Source organism: Dipteris shenzhenensis, chromosome 10 (genome assembly GCF_047967505.1).
Source record: "Dipteris shenzhenensis isolate YYH24624 ecotype China chromosome 10, Dip_SZ_1.0, whole genome shotgun sequence".
In the NCBI taxonomy this organism is placed as follows: domain Eukaryota; kingdom Viridiplantae; phylum Streptophyta; class Polypodiopsida; order Gleicheniales; family Dipteridaceae; genus Dipteris; species Dipteris shenzhenensis.
This window is the reverse complement of record NC_141605.1, coordinates 11882313-11909931: the sequence shown is the minus strand read 5'-3', so window position 1 is coordinate 11909931 and position 27619 is coordinate 11882313. Positions and strand designations below refer to the sequence as shown.

Here is a 27619-nt window from a genome sequence, read left to right as displayed (position 1 = left end):
TCAAGCTCCATCTTCCCATTTACACCTACCCTAAGCCTATGACCCATGCATCTACCATTCAATGCACCTTAATGCACCCTTCCCTTCCTATTGCCCCTAGGACCGAGACACTGGGGTGGACCATCAAAGTTTGGGGCTAGCAAGCATAATATCACAACCTGTGAATGTAATTACACGCCAGCAAAAAGAGGCCACCAAGGACCCTAACATTCCAATCCAACAAAGACGACTTCTTAAAAAGACTACACAAGTGCCTCTACCTCTGCCAAGCAATGAGTAGCCAAGCTTATCCACATCAGCTCCCAATCCTCAAATAAAAGAAACTCCATACCCAAATGCAGAAGTGGAGAAGGCTCTTTTTTAGGCACTTCAACAATGGGTACAAAAGGAACAAGCTTAATTTGAGGCTGAGAAGCTAGCTCAAGATGCAATCCATGACTTGGTCCCATAGAGTATTGATACTGCACTCGAGCCTTTGTTCCAATAATAGATTCCGCAACATAATGTACCACCATGTCAACTTGAAGGAGCCACACTCTCTAGCATCCTAAGTTGCCTTGTGTCAATTCCCATTGGAATCCTACTACAGAATTGTCCCAATCTCTGGGTGTGCACATTTTTATTAATAGAATAAGTATCACATGTCTAAATTCGATGCCATCTAAAGCAGTGGCTCTAGCTCGACTAGTCCTATCTACTCAGATGATCCACCGCCATAACAAATCGGTCGGTGTCCATCATAGATACAAATACATGTTACACCATTGGTGTATAACATAATAATAATGTTTTCATGTCTACTAATCACAGATTAGTGATTTCTCTTGTCATGACACTCCCTCTTGCTTGAATGGGCAGAAGTCCTCTTCTGGATCCCTCTTGTCTCTTTCTCTTGCGTACGCTTCTCTTTTACTTCTGCATTTGCATCTCCTCTTCATAATTTGCAAATAATCTTCTCTTGGTAGTACACGATCTCTTCTGAATCCGAACTCAAATCTCATCTTCAAGTTCTGGTTCCTCTTGATGCTGAATATTTAAAATGCAGAAGTACCACTGCAGTGCCTCTTCAGTATCTCTTCATGCTCAGAATCCTCTTATGAATACTTAGCTGCTGAAATCTCTTTACAGTAACCTGCTCAATAAGCTTAACACATTCTCAACAAATTGATTAGTATTAAAACGATTCTCTCACCCAAATGTTTTCATTGAACTAGGTTGACCTTGGCTATGGATGATTTTGCGATGGAGAGCTACTTAGTCTATAGAAACTATAGACCTTCAATCTCTTTTTCCAACTCTTCTATTTCAGCCCTATTTATCTTAGACGCTCTACACGGAGGAGAAAAATATTTATTCTCTGTCCATACTCTACAATGAATATGCCTACTCTCTATTCTGTTCACACATCCATACACCAGCATTTACTCTTGGTTCTATGTTCATCGTAGAGTCTTGGGATGAGGAGGTAGAAGCCTCACCCTCCTGCTTGGATGCTTTGCCTTTTCCTTTTACAGAATTGGTTTTGACAATTTTGGCTAATAGAGTAGGACATTTATGCCATGGATGCCCTGGCTTATGTTTCTTACATCCGAAACATTTTCCCTCCTTAATTAGCTTTTTCTTCTCATCGTCAGTCATGGAAGGAAATGGTATCCATCCAGGACGTGATTGGCTGTTAACATTTTGTACAATAGCTTTCTCATTTCCTTTGTTGAAGGGTTTACGCGGATTCAATTTCCTCTCGGCTATTTCAGCCAGCTTAGTGAGGTCCTTAAGCGTGGTCGGGTTAAACATTTCAACCTTACTTTTGGGCTTAAGGCTGCTAAATACTTCTTTCTCCTATTTTCCTTACTCTTTTCGGGTAACTCTAGAGAGAGTTTCCAAAATCTGGCTGTAAAATCTGCATTACTCTCATTATCGAACTGCCTAAACCTCTCCCAACGAAAGGTTAGGTTCTCTTCATGCCTCGGTGGCATGAAAGTGGCTTTTAGTTGCTCCACGAACTTAGCCCATTCATGAATAGGCTCTTTTCTTGCTTGTGACAAGGACCACCACATTAGAGCATCCTTCTGCAGATGCAATGTGGCAAGAGCAAGCTTCTCTTGCTCGGTCTTGTCTTGATGGGCAAAGTATAGCTCAAAATGACGAATCCAATTGAGGATTTTGTCAGCCTCCCTTGCCCCATCATATTTTGGGAACTCAATTCTCTCTCGCGGTTGGAATTCGGACCTCTTAGAAGGGGTACTCAACTCTTCATCCCCGAAGTTTCTTCTTTCATTACGAAAGGAGAACTCCCTATCAAGAGGTTCTTGAAGGAGAGACTGCTGTAAATCTATTTGTGGGTTATCATACTCAAGATGTGTATAACTCTCACCTAATCCATCCTCTTCAAGAGGGGGTGAAGGTGTTCTTTCTCTCAATTTGGGGTAATGGAGGAAAAGGAATAAGTTCATTGTTATATGTCCCTTCCCCTTCCATTCTTTCCTTTTAGTAATACAAGAGAGAAAATGTCTTGCTGTAATTAAAAAAAAAAAGATTTATTTTACAGCAAAAGTCAAGTGTTGTAGAGTTGGTGGTACTTATTCGACTCCCGCTTTGTTTATGTTGAGAACATAATAATAATGTTTTAATGTCTACTAATCATAGATTAGTGATTTCTCTTGTCATGACATAATGTCACGATATTTAGGAATATCCTCAATGCTGGAAAGGAGGACAACACCCTGATTTTCTTCCTTAATAGAAGCCTTCAACGCAGCAAGCTGGGTGATGAGAGATTCCATATGATTCAAATGTGCATTGAGAGAGTCTTCATGCTTCATTTGAAGCTTAAAGAATGCTTGTCTGAGAAACACTTTGGAGTTGCTAATTTTGTTACCAAACAGACGTTCTAGCTTTTCCCACAATTCTTGTGCAATGTAATCAAAATCTAAGTGATGAATAACTTCATCAGACAAACCCAAACCAATAATAGCAAGAGCTTTGTCATTGAAATTTTCCCATTGTAGAATTTTCTTCTCATCTAGTAGAGGCTTTTTGTCTTTTTTTAAAGTAAAAAAAGGGCCTTCTGTCTTTTCCACTAACAACATTCCACGCACCTTCCTTCATAAGAATAAGCCTCAGCTTGGTTTGCCATGTGGGAAAGTTCTTGCCAGAGAATTTCTCAATGATAATAGTAGACTTAGAAGACTCCATTTCAGCAAAGGTGAAGCAGGAAAGAAGTGAAATATTGCAGACCTTAATGCTTGATGGAAATCACTGAATTTCTGTCCCCAACTCAGCAAGTAGCGGCAAAAATGACGACCAGCTCCATGAATTGCATTAGCCCGAGATTCTTCCTGCCACGAACAGTCTGGAAACAGCCTCCAAACGACACTTTACATCTTCACGAGCATAGCCATGTCTCCACGTTGCACTCTTGAAATCTCTATGCAGCAACCAACACAACAACACAAAGTCTTCATGCAGCAACCACAAGGTCTCCAAGCAGCTACGAGTCAGCTCCACAGCAGCAGCCACGAAACGGCTCCATGCAGCATCAGCCACGAATAAGCTCAAATGCATCTTCTTCCCACGTAGCAGCAGCCACGAATCAGCTGAAGTGATGAAGGAGAAGAAGGCGAAGTAGATTGGCGGCCACGTATGACGAGGAGGAGGATGGAATGATGAGGCTAGAGTGTACTCTCCGTAAGGAAAGAGGGAGAGTAGCTTCCTTTGGCCTCCCTCAGCCTCATTCCCTTGGAGAAGCAAGGAGGAAGGAAGAGAGGAGAGCTGGCCTTGATACCATGTGTTGGAGCATAGAGGAGTAGGGAGAGGAGGTAGGGTAGGAAGGGGAAAAGGAAAGCAAAGAATGCAACTCGTGGAACGAGGCAAAGCAGATTGGCGGCCATGTACGACGAGGAGGAGAATGGAATGAAGAGGCTAGAGTGTACTCTCCGTAAGGAAAGAGGGAGAGTAGCTTCCTTTGGCCTCCCTCAACCTCATTCCCTTGGAGAAGCAAGGAGGAAGGAAGAGAGGAGAGCTGGCTCTGATACCATGTGTTGGAGCATAGAGGAGTAGGGTGAGGAGGAGAGGAAAAGGAAAGCAAAGAATGCAACTAATGGAAATAGAAATGGAAATGGAAAGAATTGGAAGAGAAATTGAAAAGCTAAATCAATCAAAGACTTACATTGAGAAAGCTTTAAATAAAAGAGTGATATATTCCATTCAAGCTCCAGATCCTCTCCCCCAAAGAGCAGCGTCCCACGTCATCAGAAAGGACTCAGATGTGACATATGAGAACAACCTGAAGATACTTGTCCATACCACTCTAGAGCTGGTGCAACTCCATAAACAATGCTTGCTAGATTCCTCTGCAAGCTGACAACGCCTACACAAGGAGGGTCTACCCATCTGTTGGAGCCAAGTACCCACAAGTATGCCACTATGTATAGTGAGCCAAAGGAAGTAGGAGACTTTCCTGGCTCTATTGATGCCCCAAAAGTGAGTCCAGTAGCTCAGCAAGAGCTCTGCAGTAATTCCCTGTGCATGCCAATGCTGGGAGGCAGATGGAATGTGATGAGAGTCTCTCTACTGGAGCGTGTAACTTGCCCTCGTCGAGTATTGGAAGAAAGAAAGAGGACGAACGCCTGCCACCGGAGCTGGCCATGCCCACTCACCTGGGTCCCAGTCAAGCTCCGCAAGAGGTCGACCCTGGAAAATCCAAAGTCTCCATCTAATATCCTCTGCAATGGTCAACCTGGAAGGATCTGTGGCCCATTCCTTACCCAGGCAACCAATGACCCTGACTCTCTGCCAACGAAGCTCTTGACAATCGAGGGGCTGAGTGGGATACAATCTGTGAGAGGAGTCCTATTACATATTCTCCCTACCTCTCGATTGGAGAGTATAGGCTTTGTGAGAGTTCCGGACTTTGTTTTTTAGGACACAGAGTTCGTGGAACGGTTGAGAGAGGCTTGGTTGACAGAGGACACTCCTGAGGATCAGGGCTGGTTGATGTGGGTAGAGGGGGATTTGGCTAGAGTTAGCATGGCCTGCCAGTTGAGGGCAAAAGAGGAGAAGGAAAACCTCATAATCAGAGATCGGAACGGAAGAGCGGAGGTATCCAGACTTCAGAGATTGATTCAGAGCTTTCCTCATTCTCTTTTCATCAGAGGGCAGCTTTCAGAGGCTCAGGAGAGACTAGAGGAGATTCAGGGAAGGAGGGCCCAGTTCAAGTTTTACTCCCAGCAGACCTTCTGGATCCAGAAGGGGGATAGATGCTCTAAAGAGTTCTTTAGGGCAGTCTTCGTAGACTTGTGGATGAGGCCGGGTCTCTTCAGACGGATCCTCATCGACTTGTTGAGATCACTTGTGATTTCTATTCCACTCTGTACACCGCTGATCGAGTCACCGAGGAGATGATCAGAGCCAGCAGAGAGGAGATTTGGAGTCATGTCCCCCAAATGGTTTGAGACAGGATGAGTCATGTTTTGGATAGCCCGCTATCACTCCTGGAGATCACAGATGCGTTACATGAGCTGCCCAGAGACAGATGCCCGGGGGAGGACAGTCTGTCGCCCCTCCTTTTTAGAGCTCTCTGGGATACGATTGGGCCTCATCTACTTTCTGCCTTTTCAGAGGCTCTCGATACAGGATCTTTGGGTGAGGCATTATGCACAGGTATGATTTGTCTCATCCTGAAAGGGGGAGACAAGACAGTCCTACGTAATTGGAGACCCATCACACTTTTAGGGACAGCCTACAAGATCCTAGCGAAGACCTTGGCCCTTCGTTTAAAGCCTATGCTGCCAGATATCATCACAGCTACTCAGATAGGATTTGTCCAAGATAGGAGTATCTTGGATAATATCTTCACTTTTTGGGAGGCCACTCACTGGGCGAAGGAGAGTCAGCAGGAGATTGCAGTTCTCCTTCTCGATTTTGAGAAGGCTTATGACATGGTGGACTGGGGTTTCTTGGAGGGCACTATGAGGAGGCTAGGCTTCAGTGATAGATGGATTTTATGGGTCTCCTCACTTTACTCTCACTCTTCTAGCAGGATGGTGGTCTGTGGAGGCAGAGGACGCTTGATTTGACTCCTATGATGTGACACACAACACAAGTACACCTTCATATAATCTAGACACTAGACACTAGAATACCAAAGGGCGTATGGGATATCTCCCAATATGACACGTGGCATCCATAGCACACACCATACTAAAACACACATAAAACTCACTCAACTTGACTCCATTTCCTAACAGACGATTCTCCTAATTATGCACGGTGAACATGATCCCGAAGCCTCATCTGTGTATCGACACGCTGACAGGTCTATCGTATCTCTCACTTCTGGCCTCGGCTATGCTGTCTCCCTGGGGCTTGTTGGTCTGTGCTATTGGACTGGAAAAACTCACACTCTGGGTTGGGTTTGCAGGTCTGGTTGAGCACCTTGATCTCAACTATGTGCCTTGGGCAGTTGGTCTCTATGTCATACGACCTCATGAATGAAAGTCGCCAAACGTCTCTGATCCAAGTGAAACAAGAGACTAGAGAGGGGTACGAATTCATTCCTTATAACAGCAGTAGTGATGACCTAAGACTCATAGTACACCGAGCAAAGTGCTCCTTTGAATCCATCTCTTGTAGATCACAGAGTGCAAGCGGCCCTGTCTAGGTATTCCCTTAGCCCATCTAGTCTCAATGCGTAGTCTATGTGAGGAAACATAGAACTGCCCCATCGAAATCCTTAGAGAGTGCGGGAGATGGATCCGTGTGTAGCATGGTAGACCAATGAAGACCTCCTCGATGAAGCCCTCGATGTGTGTGTGTGTGTGTGAGAGAGAGAGAGAGAGAGAGAGAGAGAGAGAGAGAGAGAGAGAAGTGTGTGTGCCCCGGCTGTCTCAAATGGTAATGCTTCTTTTTCTGTGCCTTTGTCCTCTCCACCTCAGGGGAAGGGGGAAAAGAATTTGACTGATGGATGGCAAACTCCTCGCAAAGTAATCTCCCCCAGGTGACCTTTGCTTTCTCGGACTTGGAGTGGTGCATCCTCTCATGGGAAAATACCTGCTGAAAACTCTGGTGTTGGCTTGACCTGGGCTGCTGTGACTGCAAATCGGACCTTGTTTCCTGAAGAAGAAGTTGCTGTACTTTTGTCCTCTCCTCAGGCTGATGCTTCATCCTAGGACAGAGGCCCGGACATTGAGGTGGAAATGCAGACGTAGACAACCCGTTAGTTGCTGTACATACCTGTCCCTTAATTGTAGATATGCTTGATCATCTGAAGTGTGTTACTCTCAATGTACGGGGAATGTGTGATGGTCACAAATGGAAACTGGTCTGGATGTATATCAGGCAATTGCAGCTTGATATAGTTGCTTTGCAAGAGCATAATCAGCATATGTATGCTGGTCAGATAGGCCATTTTGCTGGTTATGATATCTTCTATGCTGGAGAGCACTCCTTTTCTGGTGTGGATTTTTTGGTAAAGCACGACCTTCAACCTGTTGTGGCTCTCAATGATCACCATGGTAGATGGATTATTGTTCAATGCCTTGTTCAAGGGAAAATTTTTGAATTTGCATGGTTTTATGCCGCCCAATCTTCTCGTGATAGAGCTTTGATCTGGGCTGCCATGCATACTTATCCATGGCGACAACATGCCTTCATTTGTGGTGACTTTAATAATGCCCCTCAATCGGGTGACAACACCTCAGGCCACACTCATATGTTGGCTTTTGAAACACAGGCATGGTTTGATTTTTTGCTTCAGTTGCGCCTGGTTGATCTCTGGAAGGAATTACAGCCCATGCTTCTGGGCTATACCTTTCAGCATAATGCTCAATCTTCTTATCTGGCACGCTTGGACAAATGGTATCAGGTTGATCCACAACATTGTGATGCCTTTATGAGTCAAATTTGGGTTGATCATGCTTTCACACATTCGGATCATGCTCCTCTTTGGTTGAGGCTTTCCTTACATGAATTTCCCACGGACAGATTGCCTTGCCGAAGGCTTTTGCTGATTAATAATAGTTATCTGGAGCATGCTGACTTTAATGATGGGATATCTCAAGGTGTATGCCCGAGGCACACCTTGGGTTCTATGTGTATGTGCTAGAGGCACAGTTAGGTGCCTATAAGCACTGTTAGGTGGTGGTAGATGCCACATAGGATGATTGAGAGATTCTAGGAGCTGATTGAGGAGATGATTGTGGAGCTTGGTGGCTCATGTAGAGGTGCCTACATATGGACCTCAACCTTCTTCATTCCATAAGCAAGCATTCTCTTGTTTTGTGTTCAGCTTCATGCTTTCCTTTCACTTCTTCAACATGGTATCAGAGCACTATGATCCTTCTTGAGCCCATTTATGCCATGTCATCATCATCATCTTCTTCTTCTTCTTCTTATGCCATTTTCCTCTTTCCTTCCAAAATTTTGTGTGAGCTTGTTCTCTACCTACAAGCAACCATTCCCAGAGTCCTTTTGGCTAGAGAGACCCTTCGTATGGGCGACCTTCCACGTGAGAGCAATTAGGGAATGGTGCCCACAGACCCGTGCAACAGCCGCCTTCTTCCTGACGCCATTTCGTGCAATACGACTTGCTGGAGCAACCATTTCGAAATTCCTCTGAGCCACGCTTGCACAACAACATGAGCTAGCCCCTGTCCAAATTTGAAGTGAAATGGTCCACCGAGGAGGGAGAAAACACGAAAAAACCAGTCGACAATCAAGCTCCTGGCTATGGCGACGTGATGCAGCATTTCGCCTTTCCTCTTTAGTTGCTCTTCTCTGGTATACCAGCTTTATTTCTACCTAGAAAGCCCTCTTTTCTTTGCCTTGAAGAGTGAGATACAAGCCCTACAAGATCAAGCCTCTGTTTTGGACAGTTTTGACAGTGTTGTGAGTTTGGTGCTACATTAGATGCTACTTTGGCAATTTTGATGTTTTAAAGTGTTGAATAGCATCAGTGCAATTGTGGCTACAACTTTCCTTTAGGTTGCTATACTTGGATTTACTTGGAATACTTTCATTTAGCCACCTCTATGAAGCATGCAAGTTGAAGTATCATTTCCATTATGATTTTTAGTATGGAATTTGGTTACAAGTCTTTGCTACACCAAATGCTTGTACTTTGAAGCTTTTCAGTTTTTTCTAGCCTTGTAAGAGAGTAGACACTGCCCATTTTGGGTTAGACCCTCTCATGGCTACCTTCTTGAATATTGATAAGTTCAATGGTAAAGGCTTTCACACATGGCAGATGAAAGTTAAGTTTGCATTGATGAGGGAAAACCTCTGGGGGCTTGTCAAACCTGCTTCAACTTCTTCTTCAACAGCCTCTAATGCTGGAGAATCCTCAGCTCCTACACTCCCGGCATGAGATCCTGTTAGAGAGGAGAAAGCCTATGGCATTATTGCTCTTGGCTTAGGAGATGACTATATTCATCACATTTCTGATATGGAGTCTCTTTCTGAAGCTTGGCAAAAGCTTGATATTCTTTTTGGTGCTAGTTCTCACATCTCAAAATTGTCACTTAAGATTGCTTTCTTTGAATTGAAGATGGCTAGTGGCACTCCCTTGGTTGCTCATGTCAATTACATGCGGAGTCTCATGACTCAACTTGCTTCTATCAACTCTCCAATCACTACAGATGATGCAATGGCAGTATTGGCTCAAAAGTATGCCTGAAGATTATGATCATGTTGGCACCACATTGAAAAATCTTCCTAATCCTACTCTTGAAAGTCTTATTACTGCCCTTCAAGAAGAAGAAAGGCACAAGGAGCTCTGGAGAGGCAATGACACAGCCTATGCCATAAAAACTCAAATGGGCAAGTTTTCACCTTGCAAACATTGTGGGAAGACTAATCACCTCTCAAAAGATTGCTTCAAGATCAATCCTTGCAAATATTGTGGCAAAAATAATCACCATGAAAAGTTTTGTAAGGCCAAAAAGGAAGCAAAACCAGAAACTGCCAATTTACTTTCAGTTGATGTGCCTCCACAAGATGAGGCCTGCTATGATGATTATGCTTTTTGAACCAGCTCCACATATGCTCCAGATCTCTCTTTTATGTTGAGTCAAGGTACTCTGCCTGGATAGTCCTCCAAAATGAATGGAATAAACTATTGTGCTCTTTGTAAACACCTCTGGTCACCATATGATATAGGCCATGTGTATGTGTTTAGCTCCATAGTACCTCCTGCAAACATTGTGTGCATGTACATACAGGGGAGATAACCATTGGAAGGTCTTATGTATCCCTTTGTTTGACTTCACACCCTTGGGAACCCTTGCTAGCATGAGATCCTAGCCATAGATTTATCCTTGACCACCATGAGATGGCTTGAGACACTATGTGACTAGATGTATCCTTGACATAGCTTGAGGCATTCCCTTGAGGGGGGGTTTGATGGGATATCTCAAGGTGTATGCCCCAGGCACACCTTGGGTTCTATGTGTGTGTGGTAGAGGCACAGTTAGGTGCCCATAAGCACTGTTAGGTGGTGGTAGATGCCACATAGGATGATTGAGAGATTCTAGGAGCTGATTGAGGAGATGATTGTGGAGCTTGGTGGCTCATGTAGAGGTGTGTACATATGGACCTCAACCTTCTTCATTCCATAAGCAAGCATTCTCTTGTTTTGTGTTCAGCTTCATGCTTTCCTCTCACTTTTTCAACATTTAAAGCCTTGGTCTCTGATGCTATTCAGCCTCTCTCTCGTCAGATACACATTGGTTTGGATTATGCCTGGCAGGCTTTTGTTGCTCGGATGCAAGCAGTTATTCGAGATTATGGCAAATCCTATATGCAAGCCACAAGGGAGACTATAGCACATGCCAAATGTACTTGTCAGAGTTTGACTGAGCTTGCTCATCTTCGCCCTTAGTCTTCAGAGGAAAGCATGTGCTTATGTTAGGCTCGGTTCTCTCTTCAATCCAATGATCGCAGAAAGCTTGCTAAATGGGAAACCCGATCCAGACAATGGGCTTTTTTGGATAAAGGCTGCTCTTCCAAGCAAGTTATTAAGAGTTTACACTACAAAAGACAAGCTACCAATATCTGTCGAATCCGGATGCCTAATGGTTCTTGGTCAACATCTCATTCAGAGCTTGCTGATTTATGTGTGCAGCACTTCTCCACTCATTTTGGGCATGTGGATACTCTCTACCAATATCTGTCGGATCCGGATGCCTAATGGTTCTTGGTCAACATCTGTTCAGAGCTTGCTGATTTATGTGTGCAGCACTTTTCCACTCATTTTGGGCATGTGGATACTCTTTCTCCTTGGGTCGTGTCTGCACATCAGCTTCTTTTGCAGCATATTCATTCAATTCTATCTGATGCTCAAGCTTTGGAACTTGAACATCCCTTCACTGAAAGGGAATTGTTTGATGCATGTGGTAGATGGAAATCTTCAGGATGGGATGGTCTCACTGTTGAATTCTTTCTTGCATTCTGGGATCTTCTTAAATTCACCTTGCTGCAAATGGTAAATACAGCATGGCAAAATCAGCAGATGCATGTGTCATGGAAAAAGGGTCTTCTCAAGCTGATTCCAAAGAAGCAGCTATGTGATTCACTTGGTGATTGGAGGCCAATCATGCTCATGCCAGTCATTTACAAGATCATTGCCAAAATGGTGGTGATCGGATTAAAGGTTATTTGCATGATGGGTTGCATCCCTTCGAATATGGCTTTGTTCCACGTCGCCATATCACAGATAACATTGCCAATGCTTATATTGGGATTGAATATGCCAAATACATGCATCAGGATGTTCTACTCTTGTAGGTAGATATTGCAAAAGCCTTTGACATAGTTCAATGGGATTTCATCTCGCAAACTATGCGAGCTTTGGGGTTTGGACAAAAAATGCAGCAGGTTATTTACTGGCTTTACAGAGATAGCAATGCGGCTTGCATTCTTTCTGTGGATATCTCTGATGTTCGGTCTGCTAGGGATGCCCTCTTAGTGCTTTACTGTATGCCATTGCTACTCATCCTATGCTACAATATATTGATCATCTTGTGGCTACAGGATCACTTCATGGCTTGGAATTGAATGCTAATCGCAACATGGTTGCTCAAGCTTATGCTGATGATTCTTTCTTTACCTCGAAGAATACGCCCCATGATCTTGGTGCCTTGATGCAGGCCCTCTCTGTTTATGGTTTGGCAGCTGGTCTTCATGTTAATTTTCAGAAGTCTAAGTTGCTCCCTTTGCATTCCAAAGACTGGCATAGTCTATTATGGCCCGGGGATTGAATATGCCAAATACACGCATCAGGATGTTCTACTCTTGCAGGTAGATATTACAAAAGCCTTTGACACAGTTCAATGGGATTTCATCTCGCAAACTATGCGAGCTTTGGGGTTTGGACCAAAAATGCAGCAGGTTATTTACTGACTTAACACAAATAGCAATGCGGCTTGCATTCTTTCTCGGGATATCTTTGATGAGTGGACTCTTTGTTGTTCGGTCCGCTAGGGATGCCCTCTCAGTGCTTTTAGTATGCCATTGCTACTCATCCTATGCTACAATATATTGATCATCTTGTGGCTATAGGATCACTTCATGGCTTGGAATTGAATGCTAATCGCAGCATGGTTGCTCAAGCTTATGCTGATGATTCTTTCTTTACCCCGAAGAATACGCCCCATGATCCTGGTGCCTTGATGCAGGCCCTCTCTGTTTATGGTTTGGTAGCTGGTCTTCATGTTAATTTTCAGAAGTCTAAGTTGCTCCCTTTGCATTCCAAAGACTGGCATAGTCTATTATGGCTCGGGGATTGAATATGCCAAATATACGCATCAGGATGTTCTACTCTTGCAGGTAGATATTGCAAAAGCCTTTGACACAGTTCAATGGGATTTCATCTCGCAAACTATGCAAGCTTTGGGGTTTGGACCAAAAATGCAGCAGGTTATTTACTGGCTTTATACAGATAGCAATGCGGCTTGCATTCTTTCTTGGGATATCTCTGATGAGTGGACTCTTCGTTGTTCGGTCCGCTAGGGATGCTCTCCTAGTGCTTTACTGTATGCCATTGCTACTCATCCTATGCTACAATATATTGATCATCTTGTGGCTATAGGATCACTTCATGGCTTGGAATTGAATGCTAATCGCAGCATGGTTGCTCAAGCTTATGCTGATGATTCTTTCTTTACCCCGAAGAATACGCCCCATGATCCTGGTGCCTTGATGCAGGTCCTCTCTATTTATGGTTTGGCAGCTGGTCTTCATGTTAATTTTCAGAAGTCTAAGCTGCTCCCTTTGGATTCCAAAGACTGGCATAGTCTATTATGGCCCGGGGATATCACTCCACCCACTCATTTTTTTCGTCATCTTGGTTACCCTTTGGGGTGGGAACTCACTCGCCGACAACAAATTGATTGGGTTTTGGCTAAGTTTTGGAAAAAGCTTGAGTATTGGAAACTGGCAACCTGGCCTTTGCATGTTCGTCTTCGAATAGTGCAGTCCATCCTCGTGGCATATATTCAATTTTACTTGCCATTGATCATGTTTACTAAGGCAGATCTTACATCTTTCATGTTTGTCTTTATGAAAATCTTCTAGCGATCTAAACATGGCAGAAAAAGTCTCAGGTTGCTTTCGATGCATCACATTTGTTCTCCCAAGATGCATGGTGGATTGAACATCACGAATATTCATGTGCATATTCTTGCCCACAGGGGGAAAATGTTGCTGCAATTTCTGCAAGGTGATCAGCCTTGGGCTCTTATGATTAGGACTATGGTCACTCATATCAATATTTCTGCTTTTGTCATTGGCAACTCGATCAATGGGATTTCTTTTTTGGCTGCACTGATGGCACTTTGCCTGGCTTGCTTCTTAACTGGAAGTATGCTCTTTCTCATTTGGAATGGAATGGACGGCAATCTTTGCTTCGGAATTCTTTGAGAGCTGAAAGCATTCATTGGTCGAAAGCGCTTTAGCGAATGCATCGCCCAGCCAAGTGGTGGAGAAAAAGATTACAGCAACTTTGGGTCCATAAAGTAGCGCTTGGCAATAGGTTTTCTTTTGGCGAGTTCTTTTGGGAGTGTTTCCATATGGACAACTATTAGCTCATCGACACATTGCTCCTGCACTTTGCCACAGATGTTCTGCTTCTTCAGTGACTGTGCCTCACTGGTTTTGGCATTGTCCATGCTCTCGTGAGTTTTTTGATCTGCTTCGACAGCGCCTACGAGCGAGATTCCCATCTGTTCCATTTGGGAAGTTCTTTTGGCTATTTGGGTTTCATCCATCCAGACCGGAGTTCCATCTTTTCTTCGTTTGGGTTCGCTACTGGGCACTATGGACTTTATTCTTTCTTTGATTGCTTGCAGACCCGCTGCATAGATCATGAGGTCTTTTTGGCACATATTGAAATTTTCAGTTGATGTAATTGTAGCACCTTATTTTGAGGTTTCTGCTCATATAATATAATCAATCAAAGATTTCACCCCAAAAAAAAAAGTGTGTGAGGTGTGTGTGTGTGGTGGTGGTGGAGATGGAGGTTTCTGCTGCTCCCGCCCCCCCCCCCCGTCCGTGCCTTCATCCTCAAATGTACCTTTTGCCCTCCTTCCTGCTGTCCGTACAGCCTGATATCCTCGCGTTCGTACCTTTGTCCTTTTCTGCTCTGCTGTACAGGCTGCTTCAGCCATACCTTCTGTACTTACCTCCACCATCCAGTCACCTTTCCCTAACTTGTCCGTACAACCTGGGGCTGTACGGCAGTCTGTACTCTCTGCACAGTCTGTCTTTCGGTGCCACCAATTCTGTCCAGTCTACTGCAACATCTGCACGGTCGTCTTTGCAGGGTTCTTTTCCTGCAGATTTTGGCCCGATTTCCTCTTCCTTGCGCAGCCTTTCCGTACAGCCTATAAATTTCGTACCAAGCTCGTCCTTTGTGAAGCCCTCGTCTGTCCTTGATCCTGCTTTACAGTCCTTTCAGCCTCTGCAGCAGCCCTCTCCCCCTCATCCTTTTCCTGCTATATCTCCCCCACTTTTCCCCACTGCTCTGACTGATGGATCTTTTATGTTCTCTGCATCAGTTTCTCCTTCTGCCTCTCCTCCTCCTGCACGTGACTTTATTCAGAGGAAGCGTGGTGGTTTGGTTCCCTCACATTTTGTCAAATTTGCGAAGCTCGATGTTGCGGATGGTCCTTCTTCTTCACGCCAGCCAGACCTTCTTTGCCAGTTGTGTTCTGCTTCTTGCACAGATGTTCCTCCATCGGCTTCCCCTTTGGTTTGTTCTTTGGATCCTGCCCTTCTGGTTTTCGGTGTTCAATAGGCTCAGCAGTTTGGGGTCTGTCTCTATTTTATGGGCAGGGTTTTATTTTATCTACAGCTCAACTTTGTCATTGGGCTGAAGTTGCATTGGGTCATGATTGCATCTCCTCCTTTGTCTTTCTAGGCAAAGGTTTTTATTATGCCCACTGCTCTTCGTTTGATGTGGTGGAGAGCCTTGTTACTCGTGCTGGTATTCATGGGGCTGGTTTTTTCGCTTATGTGATGCCCTAGGATCCGCTTTTTGATCCGTCAGCCTCTCTTTTGACTCACTGTCCAGGCTGAATTACCCTCAAAGCGTTGCCAATGCCTCTTCTTCAGCATCTTCCTACTCTTGCAGCGCTTCTGGGAAGGCCTATACATGTTTAGAGACGGGAGTTTTTGCAGGTTACTTGAGATGTTCGACTTTGTATTTTATGGGACATGATGCAGCATGTGCCCTCTACTCTGGATCTTGATTTGGGCTTTGCCCATCCGATGCACATCAGGCTGCATTTTGCCTCTTTTCCTACAACATGTTATCGGTGCCGTCAGGTTGGTCATTTCTGCACGTGATTTTCCTTCTGCATCCAGGACCACTCCTCCTGCTCCTTCTTCAGCTGTCAAGGTTACTCTCCCTTTCCTCTGATTTTTGCTATGGCTTCATTGGAGAAGCCTTCTTCTACTACTCTGAAGCACTACTGGAGGAAGGTAGATAAATCACAGGCCAAGCTTTCTCTTGCTAAAGAAGCTCAGGATTGAGCACCATCAGCCTCCTTCTTCCTAGGATATGGATGTGCCCCTTGCAGAGGGGATCTTACAGGATGCTGCACATGCTCTCTCTCAGGTTGATACCCCGATTGAAGTTGACATGATGAGTCATGACATATTTGATGCAACTCTTTCGTCCGATGCTCCTTCTTTAGAGAGTACATATATTGATCCAATTCTTATGTCTGTGAAGACTGTGCCAGAGTCTCTTTCTGTTTAGGATGCAAATGTTTCCGTTTCTCTGGAGTCTTTTTATCCTATGTTGCAATAGGTTTTTGACCCTGTGATTCAAAAATTCAGGCTCCCCAAAAACAAGTGGTTTTTATTGACGGTGCAGTTTCTTCACTGCATCAATTTTTACAAAGCAACAATCTGAAACTGGAGGATGTTGTGTTTGATCCTCCTCCAATTTGATCTTTGTAACTTTTTACTTGGCTACCTCATGACTTTTGCTCTGAGGCTTTACTTGTAAATTTTTCCTTTGTACTTATTGGTGGGTTTTTACCTCTTTCTGGGGTTTCCCACACAGAAATGAAAGATTTCGCTAAAAAAATAAATAAAAAAAAATAGAGAGAGAGAGAGAGAGAGAGAGAGGTTGGAGAGCAGCCATGGTGACCTGCACCTTCCCTTAGGGTTTTCCTAGCCTGTACACCCCCCCATCCCCCCCGAGGTGTTCTAGCCTCTCCATATTCTGTATTTTTGCAGCCTCTTTTCTATTGTACAACTTATACTAGGATCTGTTGGAATATGAAGCCAAAGTGAGTAAAAAATGAGTGTACTAGTGGTTTTATAGTCTAGTGAGTCCTAGACATGCCATGTGTCATATTGGGAGATATCCCATAGACATGGTGACTTTCTAGAGTCTAGTGGCACACTATATATTGTTGTACTTGTCTATTGTCTAACATATCATTCAACATCAACCTATCAATACATTGTGAGTATTTTGGTTATTGCCTTGCACTTGTACTTTCCTTCCTTTCCATTTTGCCTTTCATTATGATTTCCATATTTTCATTCCGTTCCTAGCTAGCTACCACGTCTCTTCATATGGTATCAGAGCCTTCCTTCCTAGCCCTTCCCTTCCTCCTTGCTTCTCCGTGAGGTAGAGGGTGGCCAGAAAGAGAAGCTGCCCTCTCTTCTCTTGGAGGAGCTCCTCTTCCCTACTCCTCTCCATTGAAGGCTTCATCAACATTGGGATTCTCCTCCAATGTTGTTTTCTCCAACTTGAGCTTCTGCCACCTCTCTTCCCTTTCCTTAGTGAGCTCTTCTCCTTCCTTCAGCTACAAAGACGTCTTGGAGTGGTGCTGTTTCTGTTGCTCTCTCTGTGACATGCGGATGATGTGACGCTTCTATCTGGATCTGGAAGCAGAATCACGACTTTGTGTCTTCAGGAAAGTTGTAGAGGACCTTGAGTACTACAATTTTCGTTTTTATATCATTGCAATCCGAGTTTACTATGAAAAGATATAGCTTCTGCAAAAAGTGACGAAAATTATTCTTGCGCGCGAATTTTGTTCTTGAGTTCACAGGATGATAGTTTCCAGCCTACTGCCACTATCTTGATCTCCACCTCCATCTTTTGCTGCTCTAGTTGGTGTCCACGAAGCTAAGCTGTAGCTGCCCACGCAGCTTCTCTTGCTGCCCACATAGCTATCCTCTTTGCATGCCATCTAGTTGCCTACACTGCTTCTAGCTGCCCACGCAGTTGCTGCTGCTGCTCATGCTTCTCCTGTTGCCCACGAAGCTCTATCTTCTCGCCATTCGAGCTGCCACATTGCACACCTCATCCGCCTTCTATAACGGTGTGTAGACTCCACACTAATTTGCAACAAGAAGATAAGGAAAAATGATCTTGATGTGAGGTACGGTTACTTCCCGGCTTCTCTGATTGCCCGTGGTGCTAGGCTTGCACATTGAGTGACTCTACTAGTCCTTGTGGCACCTCCGGTCTCTACATCAATTTTTTAGGTGACTCTCCATCTTCTATCTTGAGAGTCATGCCATGACCGCTTCATGTAGCTACCCCATGGACTTCACCGACACAGATTTTGGGGCATCCATGCCTAGTGCTTCATCGACATCGTCATCGATTCGCAGGGATGTGTACACATGTGTAGTGGCTACTTGGAGGACATCTCTTACTCCTAAGAGATCTATTTTTATTATTCCTACAGCTTGATGTATTTTGGGGTCCTCTGCCCTGGGTAGTCCCCCTAAAGGTCCTCTGCCTTGGATAGTCCTCCTAAAAAGATGTATTGGTTTCTCTATTTTGGTATGTGGCTTCCTAACATGTCCTGTTATGAAGCCAAGGGGGGATGTACTGTGGGAGCCATGTATTGGCTTTGATAGGGAGCCATGTATTGGCTTTGATAGGTTTAGAGGGGGATGTATTGTGGGAGCCATGTATTGGCTTTGATAGGTCTCATTATCAGGCCTGGCTGAGTTCCAGGATGTTGGTGTATTCCTAGACCTATGAGCTGGTCATGTAGCCATGCTATAATGTGAGCCTCTGAGCATGTTGAGTCTCAAGCCATGAGATTGCTTGGATCAACCTCTAAACACGCTCAGACTTTAGCCTCTTAGTTACATAGGGTACACAGTTTGATGACCGTTATTGTCATGTTCTGTTCTTGGTTCCATTCCAATAGTCCCTCATCTTAGACCGTCATTATCATGTTCTGTTCTTGGTTCCATTCCAGTAGTCTCTCACCTTGCCTTCATGGGGGGGTGTTGGAATATGAAGCCAAAGTGAGTAAAAAATGAGTGTTCTAGTGATTTTATAGTCTAGCGAGTCCTAGACATGCCACATGTCATATTGGAAGATATTCCATAGACATTGTAACTTTCTAGAGTCTAGTGGCACACTATATATTGTTGCACTTGTCTATTGTGTAACATATCAGTCAACATCAAGCTATCAATACATTGTGAGTATTTTAGTTATTACCTTGCACTTGTACTTTCCTTCCTTTCCATTTTGTCTTTCATTATGATTCCATATTTCCATTGCGATCCTAGCTAGCTACCATGTTTCTTCAGGATCGTGTATTGGTTCGCACGTAGCACGCCTGGAGCCCCAGGATCTGTCCTGCTGCTACTGCCACGACCTTTTATTGGATATATTCTCGTCTTATGAAGGTATATATAAGGTTTCGTGCAGCCCCTCGACGTGTGTGCAACATTATAGCTGTGTCCTTTGCTGTTGTTGCAAGCCACTTCAGAGCTCAAATTTTTCCTCTCTAACCAGTTTTTGCTATCGCCACATCTACTCAGCTGCGTATGTGCATGGCTTTGTGTGTGTGCGTGTGCATTGAGCATTTCACAAAAAATGCATGTGCATTGAGTGTAAGAAATCGACCAACAGAGGGTACGCACAGCAGAAGATTGATAGAATAGCCCAGGAGCTCACACAGTGTGTGTGGGGTGTGGAATCACAAACTTCTTTAACTTATGTCCATCACATAGATGTGCAGACTCCTTAATAGACAATGAACCAGCCAGATAAAAAAACCACCAAAATAATATATTTCCGTCCAAAGCTATGGACACAATACAAAAGAGAGAGATCCAAAGTCCCACCAAACCTCCAGGGACTATAAAACCAGGTGTGGGGTCTAGCCCCCATAGTCTGCCCTTGTTCCAGGTCTGGTAGGCTGGCTGTGACCAGCCCTACCAGCCTCCAAACAGGCCGACCTGGCTGCTGGCTCCCCTTGCAGGCTCTCCCGCTATCTTGCGCCATGTGCCATCCATGATGCAGGCCGTGTACCTGCATCCAGCCTCGAATATCAGAGGACGGATTGGTCATATCTGGAGGAACCATCATATCTGGAGGATGAACCATCATATCTGGAGGACAGAGGCTGGATGCACAAAAGTGCTAGAGCCAATCCTGCCTTTATAGCTACCCACATCCACTAAATATGCTATTGGAAAACAAAACACAGTAACAAAGCAACACTCATACAACATCTTCATCTCTACACACATCAACACTTGGAACATCTTCAGGCCACATGTCTTCAAGAAACCATTCTACTTCAGCCCACTCCTCACCATTCACATGTACTATCACAGACCAATAGTCTCCGTGGTTTCCAAAGAAGATTACATCAACATGAGAGCCTTTGGCAAAGTGAACTTCTTCTATATCTGGACCAAACTCAAGTGCAATATACATTTTTGCAAAATCTTTATGTACCACAACCATACACTGAAGACATCAGGTCTGATTTGCAACACTCAGAATTCAGCGTGCATTCTCAGCAAATTTTCTCTGTCTAGCTCTCAGAAAGAGGCACAAAACATGTGATTCTAGTGGCTGCCAGCAACCAGCTCACAAAAGGCAGCAAATTCCGCAGTTATCTCTCTTTGAAACATCCAAACTTCATTGCATCAGGAAGATTACACAGGCCAGGCATCCAAGAGAATATCAAGGCATCCAATTTATGTAGAAGCCAAGGGAGTTTCGTTAAAGAGCATCCAAGAGAATATCAAGGCATCCAATGGGTACCCATGCACTTGTTACTGATTTATACTAGAGGTGAAGCCATACATCTTCATGGCTTTACAAATGTAGATTAGGCAGGCTCAATGCGAAGGGCCAAGTGTGATGACATAGAGTAGTAAGAATCAACACACAATTGCATTATCTTCCACTGAGGCAGAGCACAAAGTAGCAAACATGGTAGTGTGTGAAGCCACATGGTTGCGGCTTTTTCTAAGGGAGATTTAAATGCCACAGTTGTGTTCTGTGACAGCAGAAGTTGTATATGTTTGGAAAAAATTCAGCACGTTGAAGTGCGGGATCCATTTAATCAAGGAAAAGGTTGCATCACACAGTGAAGCTAGTACATTACTAATATTTTTACAAAGCCATTGGGTAGCACAAAAATTGAATGGTACAAAGACAGGACAGGGATGCAAAATTAAAATTGACCATTAAGGGATAATGTTACATATTAATGCTCAATTTTCCACGCTCCTGATGTCCTTTCTGGAGCAACCAGTGATCATATTAGAATTCTCACATCAGAGCTCAACCAGAGCAGCTTATCAAGGCATTGGGCCATCACCACCAGATCATTTAAAGTCACAAAAAAATATATCGTACATAGGTCTGATTTTGGCTAGCCTTCTGTGTTCCTTTCACACATTTTGGGCACCCTGTCCCTCTGGAATTTTTAGAGAAAATCAATGAATCTGGCTGTTTTCTCCCTCTCTCTGCTTCCAACTGCTCCACCTTTCATATTAACAAATTCATCCGTCTGTTACACCTATTAGTGTAGCTTCACAAGACAATCGGAGGTCTTAAAAATGGACTTATAGACAAGACTCTTCTTTTTATAAGCTAGCTGACATGATAAGCAAACCAATGTCTTAGTTTACCTGGCCTCGACATGACCGTAACCCGGAGCCTGTGACCCGATAGCTCAGACAGAGGGTTGACACATAGATCACACTTGGGGACATCCCCTCCCTGTTTAGAGTCGGGTCCCGCCCGACAGGGGTCATAGTAGCCTTGGTTAGACGCAGAGCTATGACCAGGAGACATGCCAGGGCTGCACCTTTGAGGGGCCGACATCACTCTATCGTTGATTTCATGTCCCCATTGCCTCATCCACCCTGATGTCCTGATGGTGATGATGATGATGAGATAGTCGACTACCGACATGACTATGTTGTACTTAGGATTTAGTACTGACATTATGCATTTTTTGCATTTGCATTGGTGTAAATGCCCGTTTAGTAGCTCCACCACCACAGCTCTTTTGTACCAGGTTTTTCACAATCTCATAGACCCATTGGTCTTCCGAAGACTTTAATAAACTTTCTTTCTTTCTCAGTGCTACCATCAACCGTGCAAAATACTTCTTCAAATGGATACCATTGACTCTCTTCTTATGTCTTTTGCCATCTAAATCAGTCAGCTGATAAGTGTCATTTTCAAATTTCTTCTCCACTCTGTATGGACCTTCCCTTTTGGTCTGGAAAGCAGTATGAAACGTGCTATCCATACTGCCTTCACCTATGCCTATTTTGACAAGTATTCCACTGCAGTAGGCATGTAACACTTCCCTCTTGACATGGCTCGTCGGATACAGAAGTCTCAGAAACCACGCCCTCCCCCGCCATTGCGCGAGATGACATGACAGTGGTAGCTCCAAGATATCCTCACATCTCACAGGAGGGCACCATGGCACCAAGATATGCCTTTTGAGTATTTTGACTATCTGTGTATTGTTTTATTTTCTTTGAGTTTTCCTTAGCACTCAGTAGGGGTCTTAGCAAACCCCTTGCTTCAGCCCATAGTGGATTGTATGAGTCACCTTGTGATTGTACTTTGTCTCATAGGCCCGCGAGGCCTCCCGAAGACGTTAATACATCTTTCTTTCTTTTTTTCTCTTCTATTCCCACAATCCGAATGTTGAGAGATTTTTCCTTTTGTTCTTGCTGCTCCTTCATTGTAAAAGCAATCTCATCCAATTTGTTCTTGACCAAATCATCAATAGTATTGATGATGTCCTGTTTTAGTGTCTCTAGTGGAGTTTGCATTTGACCTTTCTCTTTCAGCACAATTTGCCCAGGCATATGCTGCTCCATGCTATTGAGTTTGGCATAACGTGTCTCTATTTCCTTTTCCATTTTCAGCATTTTCTCATGCGTCTCATGCATCTGTTTGGCATCTTGCTTTAGTGCTGTGTTTTCATTCTGCAATTGTACCATAGCCTCGTATATTTGCCTTCTTGTTGACCTGTAAAACTTGGCATATGGTGACAGATTACTGCCAGATATTTCTTTGGGTAAACATCGTTCTCTTGGGGGTAATCATCATCTCTCTCTTCCCTTTTCTGCAGCTTAGAATGTCAGTGAATCTTTTGCGAGAGAGAGAGAGAGAGAGAGAGAGAGAGAGAGAGAGAGAGAGAGAGTTTGTTAAATATTCAGCATTTTAAAATTGTGGTTCTTTACTTATGTGTGAGAAGCGAAATCCTTTTCAAGTATGATGGGAGACTTAAGTTAGTAAAACATTTGGCATTTTGAAATGGTGGTTCTATATTTATATGTGAAGTTGGTACATGAAACCGTTTTGCAGTGTAACAAATTAGAAATAGCATAGCAATAAAGGAAGGCCCTGAACTATGCCCAGGGTCTAAAGTTCTAGCCAATGCAGAGAAAGATTCCATGGGCGCAGGAGTTGGTGCAGTATCTGGCATAGATAATGATCCATCATCTTGCTGTGCAGCTGTTGAGAAGGCTCAAGCAGAGCTCAGGTTTTTACTCTGATCATGCATCTCATATGATAACGTCGATGTGGCATATCTTGTTGTGAGCTCATGTGAGAGCTTGGATCCAGGCGTGAGTGTGCTGTTCGTGATGAATGCCGGAGGGAGTTGGAATTTTTGGAGAAGGTATGGCACTGTTTCCTTTGATTAAAGCAGGCAGTTGTGTTCATGGATGTGAACTCTAGCCTTATGACAGTGAGATGTTATACAAGAATGCAATTTATGTTTTGTTTCCTTAGATGAAAGCAGCCACTATATCTGCTTGATTGCCTGCCCAATGTGCTTGTTGGAATTCTGAAGGGTCTGGAAGGCTTTCTGTGCAGTGTAGATGTTGTACTAGGTTTCCAAGTTCTGCTGATGCCAGCCAATGAGTTCAATATTGCCTTTGCTGAGCTCCAAATTCATTTATCTATTGATTCATTGTAGGGAGGCAACCCTTTAGAATTCAAGTTAAGAGAGCCATTGGTTGTCTTTTGGTCTTCATCACCAACGGGTCGACTAGCTGAGCAATTGCTGCCCAGGTCTTTTCTCAGGTCTTTATTTCTATCCCTGGAGGGAGCAAATCAAAGGATTTTGTAGATTTTTCCTGGTTGTTGAGACAATGACGAGTGACTGATACCATTGTTTTGTTGTGGCAGGGGTAGTGATAACGACCATTTTCTGAATACCTTCACTAATTGTGACTCCATAGAAACTGGTGCAGGCCATGGTTTGCATTTTAAAAAGGTTTGGGACATAGCTGGGAAATTATGTCTTGATCAAAATGATGCTTCCACCAAGAGTAGTTATAGCACACCTTATGATACTCTTCGAACCAGTACCAGCTCTTCTATTGAACATGACCAGACAGAGGCATCCAAGAAGGACTTTGGTGTTTGTAAGGGCATTAGAGCAGGCTTGATAGGGGAGTATGAGCCAAAATATCCACAGGAGGAAAGTAATCATTTCAAGAATGGATATAACGCTTCAATCGATCCAAAGAATGTGGGGGATGAAGACAGCTTTCCAAACGGCTCTTCTGGAGTCAGAGTGTCATTTCAAAACGTTGTTGAGACCAGAGATGTTGCAAAAGAGAAAGGAGCACAAGCCATCAAATGCCAGGATGATTTATTTTCTGATGGTACCTGTATTGTTTCAGGTGCCAGGCAGGGGCTGACAAGGGTTGTTACAAGTGATGGCCAACCAGACTTTGGTGCAACAATGTCTTCAAGTGAGCCTTCCTTGTATCAAATAATATCACAGAAAGGATGTATTGCTGGTGTGGTAGATTGGAATAAAGATGCTCAAATTATGGAAAGCCTGCCTTCTTTAGGTACAGGTATTGATAAGGACAAACAAGGTTTCTTTGCTGTGGATTCAACAGCTGATGTTTCAGCAATTGCCAGTAGAAACGACAAATCATTTCAGCAGGTTTCTACAGGTGGTGCAGTATCTGCAAGGGGTTCTCTGGATACAGAAAAAGTGCGCATGAAGACTTGTGATGATGGTCTTGCAGGGGTGAACAGATATTCGCAGATGGATGAAGAAAAGATAGTAATTTTAAACGTCGCTAAAAATAGGGAGAAGGGATTGATGAACCAGAGTAATGATATTTGTTCTAATTCTGTCAAGGCCCCAAGCTCAATTGGCGAGCTGATTCCCCAGTTTGAAGTGCTAGAAGGAAAAATGGAGTCTGTCAGGCCTGGCTCTATTACACATGAGAGCATTGATAACAGGATGTGTGATAAATCTGAGATCCTCGGAGAAACTAAATTAAAATTTGAGGATGGGGTACTAAGTCCCTCAGTAACAAGATCAAATAGATCTAACAGAAAACATATTGGTATTTCAGTAACAAGATCAAATAGATCTAATAGAAAACATATCGGTATTTCAGTATCGCAGGCAGCAGTGACTCTGCAGCCAACTGGGGCAAGCTCTTCTCAGAGTGCTGGTATTCGTTTGCATGTAAGAACTCCTGGTACAATTGTTATATCAAGTAATAAGGGTCCGGGTTCTGTACTTCCCTGGGAGAAAATGGATCCAAAGGTCATGGTGGATGCAAAAAGCACAAATATAATCTCTCTGCTACTGGGACGGGGGGGGGGGGGCGGGGATTTATCACGTTTTGTAAATGCAGATTTTTGCTGTTTTATCAGCATCGTTCAATATTGATTCAGCAGTCATTTATAATACGCAGGCTTCATTGAAACTTAATGAAGGATGGGATAGAAGAAAGGCTTTTCCAGAACCTCGTCGTAGGAAATCCCACTGGGATTTTGTTCTTGAGGAGATGAATTGGTTAGCCAATGACTTTATGCAGGTATATTTCATAGAAATAAGAATGGGATTTGAATGAAATTATAGTGTCTTTTTAGGCACCTCCACATGTATGAGCATTGAAAGGTGGTTGAACAAAAAGTTAACCGTTTTTGTTGGATGAAAATTGATATTGATGTCATCTGGTTTGTTCAGCTCAGGCCTTTTACATATGCACGTTCCATTTGGAAAAGAGTGATTGTTTGATTGCGTGGTGTAGGAGCGCCTTTGGAAGACTGCTGTTGCTGCACAGGTGGCAAGGTGGGTTATAAGTAGTAAAAACCAGGTGGAGCTTCAGGAAACAGAACTTTTCAATAATCATCGGAGGATTGCCCAGAGTCTGGCAAATGCTGTTACAAAATATTGGCAATCAATAGAGGCGCATCTGCACAAAGACTTTGCTAGGGCTCCGAGCTCTTTGATACCAAATTCGTCAAGCTATAAAATGGCGAGTGGAACAGTTCCCATGGAAATTGATGTTGCTTCTCATGATGAGGTATAGTTTTCATTGTTTTGAAGGAGAGTTTTGAATCAGTGTCTGCTTGCAGCTGTGTGAAGATAAGCCTTGTAATGCATAAATTACATCACAGATTCAGTGCTTTTGGCAAGATGGTCACACCTTTGCATTTTGCTCCCACCAGCTTGGATAATATGAGGGTGAAAGGATAATCTTACATTCATCTGGAAAACGTTTCATTGGGATCTCTTTGTTGGGTTGTGGTAGTAGAACTTTGCAACTCATAGTATGGTTTTCCTCTCGAGTAGCTTTTAGATTGGTGGAAAAGCTTTTGCTGGCTAGCTGGTCTGCCAAGGGCTAACAGCTTATTATGAATTCCGTGTCTGTTTTCAGCATATTGTGAGTTGTAATGATAATTTTTTTGATGGTTACAGTTGACCATTGTAGCTTTAAAAGGATTTAGCACAGCATTTCCATTGGTTTGTGCATAGTTTTTGAAAATTTTAGTCTCTCATCAGTTTGAATCAGAAATTGAATTTCGTCATTGTCTGCTCAATTGCTATTCCTTGTTCCAGTCTCTATCTAACTGTGATATCGCTGCAACATAAGTGTAGCTTTGCTTATGAATTGGCTAAGTGAATGTCCTTTCTACTCGTAGCTTTGTTTCATGTCTTTCTAATTAATTAACTAATTTCTGCGTGTGTGTGGGTGCACACAGGTGTACGTTTACGTGATCACACGGATAGACATATGTATATATGTATGTATATGTTTATATGGGTGTGTGCATGTGTCTATATAGATATTGAGTTGCTTCTGCAACTGTGACAGACTATGGATGACTGACCTTTTTTAATGAGAGATCTTTAGATGACCAATGCAAGTTTTGGTACTTTTTAAATGTTTACTAAGAGATTGAAGTTTAGTTTCCTTACAAGGCTGGAGCATCTGTGACCTTACACTGGGCTCAGTGGTTCAGGTTTGTCTAGTTATAGGCAGAAGCAAGTGACGTTTAATATGCCAGCATACTCTGAATACAGGCTCCCAAGGTGGGAATGGACAAGGCTTATAAAATTGAGACAAACCAAAGGTGGCCTCTTCCTGCTCAGGAATATGTCACCCGATTCCTGAAGAATTCTATTGGCTGTCAGTTGCTTTTACAAGCAGAAGCTCCTTCCACTCCAGATCGTATCTCAGAGGCAGGAGTGTTTGATTCATGGGAAGACCAGCTTGTAGAGGTATATCCATAAAAACCTGTGGTTATTACTTCTGTAAGGTAAGTTTTCAAGAAATCCAGAATGGAAGCCATTTTTAAACTGATGATTTCGACTAATTGAGCATATCAATGAATAGGAAAGCCTTTTCTATATTGTTCCTAAGGGTGCAATGGAGGTCTATTGCCAATCTGTTGAATCCGAATGGGAGTCTGTTCAAGCTGTAAGTCATGACACAAGTAGATTGTATGTAATGTTTCTGAACTGTGGGTATAGGATACACTTAAAAAAAAACCTTTAACTTGTGGACTCATCTGACCTAGTTCAGATTG

The 27619-nt window shown here is 43.5% G+C and overlaps 1 protein-coding gene across 1 annotated transcript in view; it reads left to right on the top strand.

Annotated features, from left to right (window-relative positions):
- LOC147897401 (chromatin modification-related protein EAF1 B-like) overlaps nt 1-27619 on the top strand; it is a 75736-nt gene that overhangs the window by 5792 nt on the left and 42325 nt on the right. The window contains exons 2-9 of the mRNA XM_087380946.1: nt 23129-23306; nt 23390-23444; nt 23745-23851; nt 23957-25265; nt 25498-25620; nt 25837-26112; nt 27114-27311; nt 27427-27510. Coding sequence (XP_087237072.1) covers nt 23218-23306; nt 23390-23444; nt 23745-23851; nt 23957-25265; nt 25498-25620; nt 25837-26112; nt 27114-27311; nt 27427-27510 — 2241 coding nt within the window. The 5' untranslated portion in view covers nt 23129-23217. The remainder of the gene's footprint in view (nt 1-23128; nt 23307-23389; nt 23445-23744; nt 23852-23956; nt 25266-25497; nt 25621-25836; nt 26113-27113; nt 27312-27426; nt 27511-27619) is intronic.